At 50.8% G+C, this 12,269-nt stretch overlaps 1 protein-coding gene across 1 annotated transcript in view; it reads left to right on the top strand.

Annotated features, from left to right (window-relative positions):
* LOC146859792 (catalase-like) overlaps positions 1-12,269 on the top strand; it is a 161,914-nt gene that overhangs the window by 129,698 nt on the left and 19,947 nt on the right. The window contains exon 10 of the mRNA XM_085643514.1: positions 2,004-2,134. Coding sequence (XP_085499640.1) covers positions 2,004-2,134 — 131 coding nt within the window. The remainder of the gene's footprint in view (positions 1-2,003; positions 2,135-12,269) is intronic.

Genomic DNA, 12,269 nt, shown 5'->3' with positions numbered 1-12,269 from the left:
GCAATGCCTTCATTCCGTCCTGGTGATTGAAGTATAAAGTGAGGAGACATCTAATGTAATTAAAAGATAATCCTTATTCCATTTACAATCCTTAATTTTGGATAAGAAGTCTCCTGTATCACGAATATAGGATGTTAGGTGTTGCACACACTCCTGGAGGAAATAGTCCACAATTATTGAAGTTCGTTCTAAAAGACTGCTTTTTGCCGAAATAATTGGCCTTCCAGGTGGATATTTGGGATCTTTGTGTATTTTGGGAATAAAATACATAATGGGTGTTACAGGATGATTAGTTTGCAAATACAGATATTCTTCTTGTGTCAATAACCCTGCATTTTTCCAAGCAAGTAATTTCATCCTGTAGATGTTGTAGGTGTTTCTAAGGGTTAGTTGATCACATTTACAATAGCATTTCCTATCTTGTAATTGCTTCATAGCCTCATTGTTGTAGTCAGATTTACTCCATAGGACTAGATTTCCTCCTTTAGCCGAATTGCGGATAACCAAATCGGAGTTTGTTTTCAATTTCGTCATTAATGAGTGATATTGAATCTGTTTTATTTTTCTTTTTCTTTGTTCTCATTATTCTCTGTACTCTATGGTTGAGTTTTTTTAATTTCACCTACAACATGCTCATGGAATATCTCAATTCCATCAAGAGGTATTATTGGGTTAAAAGTGGAGGTTGGTTTGAACTTTGTCATTTCCATACTACGATCCATAGGTTTATAAGATGTTTGCTGATCTTGTGTATATTGAGTAGAGGTCATGTTTTCATCTAACAATATCTGAAGTGTATTAAGCATTGGCATGTCCATACTTGTCAGCCCAATGGGTGGAGACTTCAATGACCCTAATTCTTGCTGTGTATTTCCATCTGGCTCCGCAGGTTTCTTTTGCATGAAGTATTTTCTACGTTTTAGTTTGCGTATACTTCTGTATATGTCCATGCGGGTCGAAGCATAATTAAAAGAACTTTCCGGACAAAAAGAAAGTCCTAATGATAGTAATTGTTCTTCTGCTTTTGTTTATATATATATATATTCTACAAGGTACGTAGATTTGGATGTTAGGAATAGTAAATCTTTATGTGGAGTTAAGAATAGTATATCTATAGTTACCTATTTGCACTTACCCTCTTGATATTGGTCCTCCATATTATTGACACGATATTCTGTTGACACAATATTTCTGTTTCCGATATTCTGTCAGTGATCCCTTGAGTGTGAAAATGCAATTCAATCCTTTCACACTGCAATTTAGAAAAACATTTTAAGGGGTAGACCCCTCTTATGATGCCAATGATGGGGCATAACCTAAATGGTGTGGGGAAGAAATCACATAATCGCAGATAATAATCAAATAAACAGACAAGTGTCTTGAAACGATCCAAATGTTTTGAAAATTCACACATCTGGACTCAAAATCCCAAAGATTAGATATGAGATCATTGTGATTGTAAAGTAAGAGAGACAGATGGCTAAATGCACAATAACCAAGTAGGAAACTAAGAAAAATATATAAATTTGGATCATTGCGAATTGAGGCTACAACTGTTTCCTGTAACTCTTTAGTAGTGCATGGTGCTTCCTGATGTCATGATATAATTCTAGTGTGATTGGTTGAAGTCAGTCCTCAAAGTTGGGAACCGCTTGACCACTGATGCTTTAAAGAAGGTTTAAAATAAGATGAAAACTAATAAACACGTCTTATCAAAAAGAAAAACTAAACTATAGGCCACCTTAAAAAGCTTGATGACTTATAACGATTCATTCCTGTTTCTGTGGGAGTGGTGACCAGTGGATCTCTACATGTTGACGCTTTCTTACTTTTAACATGTAGGTGCCTGGGGTTAAATAGGTTCCCTGAGATTACTGAAGAAGCACCCCTTCCTTTTGATGTCTTTATAGCGAACTCAGAATGGCAACATGCTTGATACATTTCACACTTTCCAGCTTCTAGCATTTTAAGCTGACACCATGTGGTTTCTTTTTTTGTTTTAGGTAATGCGCCTAACTATTATCCGAACAGTTTCAGTGGACCCGAGGCGCAACCACACGTGAAGATGTGCGTGTACAATGCCTCAGGAGATGTGAATCGTCATGAGTCAGTAAATGAGGATAACGTTACCCAGGTAACTAGGAGAGGCGGGCAGCAAGCTTTGAGTAACTGTCTCATGCTTGAAGTGAAACCACTACCTCTGGAAAACAAGCATTTGCAATGCAATAGGTCTCGCATTTGCAAGAGTTAGAGCTATTGGCGTTGTAAATGACAATGTCTTATCTATGTGCTTTCCTTTACAGTAGAGTGGCCTTTGGGACCGTATAAGTGTTTAGCAATGCAGTTTATTATCCTGGGTGCAGTCTGTGGCGTTCATCGGTGTAATCGGCTGGTTAAGAATCTAAGCGGTTTTGTGTAATATCAGTAAACACTGCGCTCTTCCAGCCTTGAGCATTTTCATATGCTAGTGACCACGTGCTCAAGAGGTTGGAATGCTAAGGATACACTCGGCGAGAGATAGCCTTTTTAATGTGACCTAAATTCAGCTTGCTGCGGCTTACCTGCCTGCCTAGATCTAGAAAGCTTTTTATGCAGCTTTGAACATTAAACAAGTTGAGCAAACTGTGTGATCCTGAGCAAATCACTGTATCTATTAATGCTACACTACCACTATCTGCTAAACATAGGGGCCAAGAAACACGGTAAGTGCAGAATTGTTTGTTTTATTTCGTTATATTTTAGGGACTGCAGAGTGTACAGATGGAGTGCTAGGTGTACAGAGGGAAAAGAAACGCAGGGAATTTGGGCTGCTGGACAGATGCAGGCAGTGGTTCTTTAAAGAGTGTTTAAATGGCCTGGTGGCAGTGTGTTGGAGGTGACAACCAGTGCTTTAAATGGGCCGGTACTCACCGATACTGAGTACCGGCACTTCCGATTTTTTTCTGCACTCAGTACCTGCACTTCTCTGTAGCCAGGGAGAGTACCGGTACCCTGATCCACAGCACAGCAGGCGCAGGTTAGGTTTCTCCTCCAGGGCAGATTCCGCTCTGCTGCGGAGCAGCATGTATTTATGTGTAGTGGATTAATCTGTTTTAGTGCCATAAACGCATTTCTCGTGTGTTTTGACATGTGCTGCATCTGCTACAGAAGTCATTAGGTACGGTCATATATTGCTGTTCGCCCCGCCCACTTGCCACGCCTCTATTCTAATGAGTACCTGCACTAATTTTATCCCATTTAAAGCACTGGTGACAACACTAAGTTTAGTTTAGCCTAGCTACCTCCAAAGACTCGAGCAGGAGGCTCTCTCTTTGGCTGCTGTAAACTATTGTTATGAGGCCTGCTGTGGATCACTGGCACACGTGCAAGTAATCCACGACGAATAGACAGCCAGATTGGTTGTGAATCCAAGTGGCAGGAATTTATTACACCGACAACACTAGGATGACTGTATCTGCTTGGATCCAATTAAAATGTGCATGTGCTGTGCCTCAAACAGTAAAAGGCCTTCTTACCTCACTCTAAAATCGATCCTGCAGCTGAAGCACAACTCTTGTGACACTGAACCAAGCAGAAACGGACTTCTTTCACGGGGTGGTTCTTCAGGTGAAGCCCCCACCTTTCTGGAACTGATATCCAACTAATGTTGGGGCTGAAACCAAACTCCTGACGTTTAGCCAATACCTGTGGTTCAAACAGATCCAAACAGATGCAACGGAAGCCATGCTGCTTGTAGACTGTCTCTCTACAGGTGCTGTGATCTAAGATGTTCTCATAGGCTGATTGTCTCTTATCTTCGCCTGGAGACTCCAGATGTGGCTTTCTCAGCAACGGATGAAAAGCCTACTTCCAGGCTCTGTCTGGTTGGACCCTTCTAAACCACGCACTCCCGTCGTCTGCCTATCAGTACATATCAACTCTGAGGATGGGCTGGCCACTTCACTTGCGGGTCATATTAAAACCACTACTTTTCGACTCATTAAACGTAACTTTGAATTTAAATATTAATAAATGTAACAATGTGACGCCACTGTATGACATTTCTTGTTACCCGTTAACTGGTACCGTTTCTAAGGGACAAAATACAAAAACATGAAACTTGCAAGCTTTTTTAATATATGAGACTTTTACATTCTGACACGGTTAATGCCCTGAAACCTGCCCCTCACCATCGGCAGCAGCCCTCCGTGCCTCAAGGCTGAAGCGTATAGTTGTACCCCAGAATAGAGCACCAGCAGACCTTGGGATTTTAAGCTCGGTGGCCAGTGTCAGGTGTTACAGTTAGCGCTCTAGGCTTCGGCTAGAGCGCAAGGCAGAATGCGTAGTTAGCGCTCACGTCGGCGGACGTGAGCGCGTGTATAAAAATAAAGGGGCGGGCGAACTAAGGCGGTTCGCGCCCGACTACAAAGCTGGGTCTGTGTCGTTCTTGCGCGCTGCTCGCGCTATACCCCACGCACATGGCGCGCCCCCGCCAAGCATGCCCATGCCCCTGCTGCACAGTAGAACCTCGAACATAACACTGGCCCCCACCCCACCCCCTTCCTACACTGATCTCCGAGGCTCCGGGCAGCCCAGCTGCTCCCCCACAGAACAGCTGCTGTTACCGGAGACGTGCACACGACCTGCCTGGAGGTCGCGAGGCCACACCACCAGCAGACGGCCTGCAGGCCTGAAGAGTGCATCGCCCAGCAAGGCGGCGCGGCGTGCGCCGGAATAAAAGTGGACAAGTTTGCTGAGGAGGTCAGTGGTCACTGCACCGGTGCACCGAGCACGTGGTTCTTGCGCCACGTTGAGTGACACGGAGCAACAGGACTAAGCCAGAGCGCTGCCCCATCACCCCCGACAGGGGTCCTGCCCCCATTCAGCAACCCCACGACGGCTGCCCCGCGATGGCAAATCTGGCTGGGCAGACTGGAGAACTATTTCATTGGTTCGAGGGAGACGGACGGGGCGGTGAAGAGGTCCCTCCTGCTCCACTATGCGGGGGAAGAAGTATACCTCCTTTTCAAACACCTGCCTAACACGGGGAACCAGGATGACTATGCAGCGGCAGTTGCAGCTCTAAATGCGCACTTCGACCCGCAGGTCAACCCGGACTATGAACACTTTAAACTCCGCCAAGCGAGACAGCGCGAAGGGGAGTCGGACGCCTTCTATGCACGTTTAAGAGCCCTCGCGGACACGCACCTCGTAGGTGACCGGGCCAAAGAGGAAATTAGGGCGGAATTGATACTTGGGATCCGGAGTAAGACGCTTCGTGGACTAATACTTTGCAGACCCAACATCCCGATGAACGACATCCTAGTCCTGGCCAGGACGCATGATCTGTCGGCGGCGTGGCCAGAAGAAATGGACCAGGCCCTAGTAAAGGGGATAGACAAACAAGTGGAGGTGAAAACAGAAGAGGCGGATGCGGTGCGGACGCGAGAAAGACTACAGAGGCCCAGAGACCGGCGGCCCCCAGCCCATACCTGGCTGTGTGGGTACTGTGGGTACAAAGATCACCCGCTCAAGACATGCCCAGCCAGAGGGAAGGTGTGCACAAACTGTGGAATCAAAAATCACTTCGCGTCGGTATGCCGGAGGAAGACACAGAAGGGCGGAAACAAGTGGGACAAGCCTCAGAGAAAGCTGGTAAGACAGCTCTCGCACACTTCACTGTCATCCCAACCGCCGCCCAGGTATGAGAAAGCCAGGGGCCACCAGGACTCGAGCACCGAATCTGAGGTTGGCGAAGAAACGTACTTCATATCCTTCACGAAAGCCCTGAAAAGTACCAGGCGACCGCAGCCACGATGCGACCTACTAATAGCAGGAGCAGAAGTCAACGCGGTGATACACAGGTGCGTCCGTGACAGTAATGGGCGTACAGCAGTACAACCGTCTCAGGCCGAGACCGGAGCTCCGACAGTCCAAGGCCAAGATCTACGCCTATGGGAGCGACACGCCATTACCGCTAAAAGGGAAGATGACGGTGGCGGTGAGTACGGAAAACTCAGAAATAGTCATTGACATTCACGTCATTGACCAGGAGGTGGACACCTTACTCAGCGGTCACGCAGCCGAGGACCTCGGGCTGATCGCGTTCCTCAGGAAGATCCAGGACAAGCAAGCCGAAGACCTGCTGGATACCTTTAAGGGCCTCTTCTCAGGGCTAGGGAAGATTAAGAGACCACCGGTACATCTTCACATCGACCCTGCGGTGGCACCGACGGCCCTCAGGCACAGGCGGATACCGTTCCACCTACGGCCACTGGTGGAGGAGGAACTCCAAAGGTTGGAAGAGCAAGGAGTGATCGAGAAGGTGACCGGACCCACACCGTGGGTACCACCCATGGTGATCGCAGAAAAGCCACGCCAACCGGGGAAAATCCATTTGTGCATAGACATGCGGTTGCCGAACAAAGCTATCAAGCAGGAGAGACACATCACACTGACTATGGATGACATTGTGTCTGATCTAAACGGAGCTCGGTGGTTCTCCAAACTAGACTTGAACGCAGGATACCACCAGCTCACCTTGGCAAAGGAAAGCCGATACATAACTACGTTCAGCCTGCACCTAGGACTGAGGACATACAAACGCCTGAATTTCGGAATCTCCTCGGCAGCAGAGATCTTCCAAAATACCATCAAAGATATCCTGCTCGGGCTACTTGGTGTCTTAAACGTGAGTGACGACATCCTCATCTACTCCAAGGCGGTGGAAGAACACTATCGGCATGTCCGAGCCACAATGTCACGGCTGCAAGAACATGGTGTCACCCTGCACCGGGAGAAGTGCCAACTATTTCGACAAACCATCGAATTCTTCGGCTACGTCTTCACCAAAGAAGACATCCAAGTGGATCCCCGGAAGTCCCACGCCATCAAAGCGTCCGCAGCTCCGGTATCAGTAGCTGAGGTCCGCAGCTTCTTGGGGATGGCCACTTACTGTGGGCGGTTCATCCCGAATTTGGCCACTCTAGCCGAACCTCTCAGACACCTCACCAAAACATAGGTAATGTGGTGATGGACAGATGCCGTAGAGGAAGCGTTTAAGGCAATCAAGACAGCCCTCTTGGATCAGACCACACTGGTCTACTTTGACCCGAGCAAGAAGGCTGAAGTCCTAGTAGACGCAAGCCCGGTAGGACTAGGGGCAGTCCTAATGCAAGAGCAGGAACCCGGGCAGTGGGCAGCCCTGGCGTACGCCAGCAAGGCCCTCACGGACACGGAAAAGCGCTATTCCCAAATCGAGCGCGAAGCCCTAGCGATTCGGTGGAGCTGCCGTCACTTTCATCTGTACGTGTGCGGACACCCATTCACGGTGGTGACGGACCACCAGCCGCTAGTGCCACTATTCCGAGGGACAGCGCCACATCCGCCCCCATGAATAGAACGATGGGCCATCAACCGTCAACAATACCACCTCACTGTGGTATACAGGCCAGGGGCCAAAAACCCAGCAGACTTTCTATTCCGACACCCCGAGACCCACAGCAAACCGACACCGATGGATGGGGAAGAGGAGGCTGAAGGTCGTCTAGACATGGTAGCTGCCCTGGCGTGCCCCCGGGCCTTAACGCTAGAAGAAATCATGGAGGCGGCCGAACAAGACCCAGTGCTCATCAAGGTCAAGGACACCATACTCACGGGAACCTGGCAGCACTTTCTCCAGGCAGCGAACTCATGGTCTCATGAAGAGAGAGATGATCTCCAACACATGTGGAGAGTGCGTCACGAGCTAAGCGTGACTAGAGGAGGGCTCGTCATCCGAGGATCCAGAATCGTCATCCCGGCTGCCCTCAGGACCAGGGCCACGCACCTGGCGCACAAAGGGCACCAAGGAACAGAGAGAATGAAGGCTCGGATGAGGGAGAAAGTATGGTTCCCGAGCATGGACACCTACGTAGACGACGCGGTTCGCAGCTGCCAGTCATGCCAGTTGACCAGCGGAGCCCAACCGCCGGCTCCCATCATCACCGAGGAGCATGGGAAAGGCCCGTGGGAGAAGATTAGTGTGGACTTCGGGAGCCTACCTGACGCGCAAGTCACGCTAGTGATCATTGACAGTTACTAGAAATATCCACTAGCGGAGGCGTTGCCGTCCGCGGCCTTCGTGCACGTGGGCCCCGCCCTGGAAAAAGTATTCGGGATGTTTGGGTGCCCCGAGGAACTTCGGAGCACCACGGGCCCCCATTTCAAGGACACGAGTTCGGAGAGCTCCTAAAGTCCCATGGCATACGCCATCGACGCATCACCCCGCAGTGGCCACAGGCCAATGGAGAGGTAGAAAGGCTCATGCGTACCATCAACAAAATACTGCGCATCGCCGTATCGGAACAGTCAGACCCAGAACAAGAACTGCAGCGGTTTCTGGGGGAATACCGCAGCACCCCCCACTGCTCCACTCGTCAAGCACCTTGGGCCCTGATGTTCAAAGGGGCTCGCCGAGACGGGCTACCAGTCGCCCCAGGCTGGACAGCCCCGCCGTTCGACGCGGAGAGTGCGTTCCGGAGGCGCCAGGAGGGCAACGACAAAGTCAGCAAAGTGCGGAGGGCGGTGCCAGGGAGGTCCACGCGGGGTATATGGTGGTTCTACGAGAGCGGCGACCCGGAGGAAAGTTCAAGACTCGGTATGAACAGGGCTACTGGAGAGTAGTCGACCGGCAAGGAACCATGGTGACAGCACGCCGGGGAGGCGAGCTGGTCACCCGGAACATCTCATGGTTCAAGGTGGTGAGGAGGTCTGCGGTCGACCATGAAGCTACAGTTGTGGGTGAAGAGCCTGACCCAGGGGTCCTCCCAGTGGGTGTGCCTAGCCCCGTCTCGCAGGACAACCCAAGGGCCGGTCCAGCCAATGCTGAATGCCCGGACAGCGGACCAGAGCAAGAGGCCGCGCCAACGACCCAAGCCCCGACTCCTCGGGGAACTGCGAGGTATGGGCTAAGAGAAAACCCCAGGCCCAGCAGCCGACTGCGGGACTTTGCATGTCAAGTAAGTGGCGCTGCGAATTGAAGTTTGGACTGCTGTCAAGGACTAACTTGGAGAGGGATGTTACAGTTAGCGCTCTAGGCTTCGGCTAGAGCGCAAGGCAGAATGCGTAGTTTGCGCTCACGTCGGCGGACGTGAGTGCGTGTATAAAAATAAAGGGGCGGGCGAACTAAGGCGGTTCGCGCCCGACTACAAAGCTGGGTCTGTGTCGTTCTTGCGCGCTGCTCGCGGTAGGCCCCATGCAAGTGGCGCGCCCCCAAAAAGCATGCCCATGCCCCTGCTGCACAGCAGAACCTCGGAACATAACACCAGGGAGAGCAGTGGGACTCGGAAGGAGATCAAGGGAAAGGCGGGCACGTGGAGCGTGGCGGGATGGGGCTATGCTGCTCCCAGTGAACGAGACGCCAGAGCCTGGGAGCCCCTCCGCCACTTAGAGAAGCAGCCAACGGCCCCAACCAGATCCTGGCAGCCCCGTGCCAAGGGAGGAGAGACGCAGCCGAGGTTTGGCACAGGAAACAGGAGGAAGCTGCCGCACGTTGCACTTTTTGTTTGTTTTTTTGCATCTTTTATATAGCGCAAACTCGACCCTATGGAGCGCTTTACATGAGCACCGTGTTTATATTACATATTCATGCACGGGGAGATTAAGTGATTTGCCCAGAATCACAGGATGTGGACGCGACCTCGAGGCTCGAACCCGGTTTCCTGCACCAAAGTCGGCAGTTTAAGCCTATGGACCACATCCTCTCCCCTTTGCCTATGGTTACAGTGGTTGCTCCCAGGGCTCGCAAGTACAGTACGGTGGCAGAACCACCATTATTTTTCAAAACAAGGACAACGAGTACCGCTCGGAGCAGATCAGAGAATTATCGAAAACGAGTGGCCCGCAATGAGGCGCGCGGCCGCTATTTAAATATATGAATATGACACAAGATTTTTAAAATTATGACAGCGCCCGACTTGCGGGCGTTTGTGCAGGGGGGCGTGGAGTTTGCAGCGTATTAAGTATGTCTGTGTATGTCTAGATGGACCACCTGGAATAAAGTGTGATCCTGCTATCTCTAACGGTTCGCGCATGCCCAAGCCTAGGTGAAATACGTGTGGTAGTACACTATCTATAGGGTCCATTTATTTAACAAGTGAATGCATGCACAGCTATATGGACCTGGTGGCACAAGTGCGACATTCATGATATCTACAAGTGCTCGTATTTTAAAAATATACATTATCAGATGTATAGGTACTAGGTCGTACAAGCACGTTCTTATACTATTCAGAGACCACGTGCATTTCAAGATATATATATACATGTACATCCATAGTGACCTGGCGGCTCGAGTGTTGTATTACCCTCTCAGACTCTATTTAACACGTGTACACTAGCACATCTATAGGGGACAGGTGGTACAGGCGCAGTATAGTAGTATATACTGGTGCGTATGTTTCACAAGAACATACTGGCACATTTCTAGGCATCAGTAGCATAAGTATGCAGAGGTACCCGCATGGCACATGCAGACATCGGCACATATTCACAGTACAGCTGGACTACCGTGATGTCACTTTATCCAAAGTCCCCTAGGATCGGCAGATGAATGTTCATACTTCCAGGTGAGCACAGTCGAAACTACTTAAAAAGATGCGTGTTCTCTAGGGACTGTACCTCCCTCCAAGCACTTTAGCCAGACTTCACCAAAGAAGACATCCAAGTGGATCCCCGGAAGTCCCACACCATCAAAGCGGCCGCAGCTCCGGTATCAGTAGCTGAGGTCCGCAGCTTCTTGGGCATGGCCACTTACTGTGGGCGGTTCATCCCGAATTTGGCCACTCTAGCCGAACCTCTCAGACACCTCACCAAAACAGAGGTAATGTGGTGATGGACAGATGCCGTAGAGGAAGCGTTTAAGGCAATCAAGACAGCCCTCTTGGATCAGACCACACTGGTCTACTTTGACCCGAGCAAGAAGGCTGAAGTCCTAGTAGACGCAAGCCCGGTAGGACTAGGGGCAGTCCTAATGCAAGAGCAGGAACCCGGGCAGTGGGCAGCCCTGGCGTACGCCAGCAAGGCCCTCATGGACACGGAAAAGCGCTATTCCCAAATCGAGCGCGAAGCCCTAGCGATTCGGTGGAGCTGCCGTCACTTTCATCTGTACGTGTGCGGACACCCATTCACGGTGGTGACGGACCACCAGCCGCTAGTGCCACTATTCCGAGGGACAGCGCCACATCCGCCCCCACGAATAGAACGATGGGCCATCAACCGTCAACAATACCACCTCACTGTGGTATACAGGCCAGGGGCCAAAAACCCAGCAGACTTTCTATCCCGACACCCCGAGACCCACAGCAAACCGACACCGATGGATGGGGAAGAGGAGGCTGAAGGTCATCTAGACATGGTAGCTGCCCTGGCGTGCCCCCGGGCCTTAACACTAGAAGAAATCATGGAGGCGGCCGAACAAGACCCAGTGCTCATCAAGGTCAAGGACACCATACTCACGGGAACCTGGCAGCACTTTCTCCAGGCAGCGAACTCATGGTCTTATGAAGAGAGAGATGATCTCCAACACATGTGGAGAGTGCGTCACGAGCTAAGCGTGACTAGAGGAGGGCTCGTCATCCGAGGATCCAGAATCGTCATCCCGGCTGCCCTCAGGACCAGGGCCACGCACCTGGCGCACAAAGGACACCAAGGAACAGAGAGAATGAAGGCTCGGATGAGGGAGAAAGTATGGTTCCCGAGCATGGACACCTACGTAGACGACGCGGTTCGCAGCTGCCAGTCATGCCAGTTGACCAGCGGAGCCCAACCGCCGGCTCCCATCATCACCGAGGAGCATGGGAAAGGCCCGTGGGAGAAGATTAGTGTGGACTTCGGGAGCCTACCTGACGGGCGAGTCACGCTAGTGATCATTGACAGTTACTCGATATATCCACTAGCGGAGGCGTTGCCGTCCACGGCCTTCGTGCACGTGGGCCCCGCCCTGGAAAAAGTATTCGGGATGTTTGGGTGCCCCGAGGAACTTCGGAGCGACAACGGGCCCCCATTTCAAGGACACGAGTTCGGAGAGCTCCTAAAGTCCCATGGCATACGCCATCGACTCATCACCCCGCAGTGGCCACAGGCCAATGGAGAGGTAGAAAGGCTCATGCGTACCATCAACAAAATACTGCGCATCGCTGTATCGGAACAGTCAGACCCAGAACAAGAACTGCAGCGGTTTCTGGGGGAATACCGCAGCACCCCCCACTGCTCCACTCGTCAAGCACCTTGGGCCCTGATGTTCAAAGGGG

This window comes from Triturus cristatus, chromosome 3_1 (genome assembly GCF_964204655.1).
Source record: "Triturus cristatus chromosome 3_1, aTriCri1.1, whole genome shotgun sequence".
NCBI classification, from domain to species: domain Eukaryota; kingdom Metazoa; phylum Chordata; class Amphibia; order Caudata; family Salamandridae; genus Triturus; species Triturus cristatus.
This window is presented reverse-complemented; position numbering and strand designations above follow the sequence as displayed.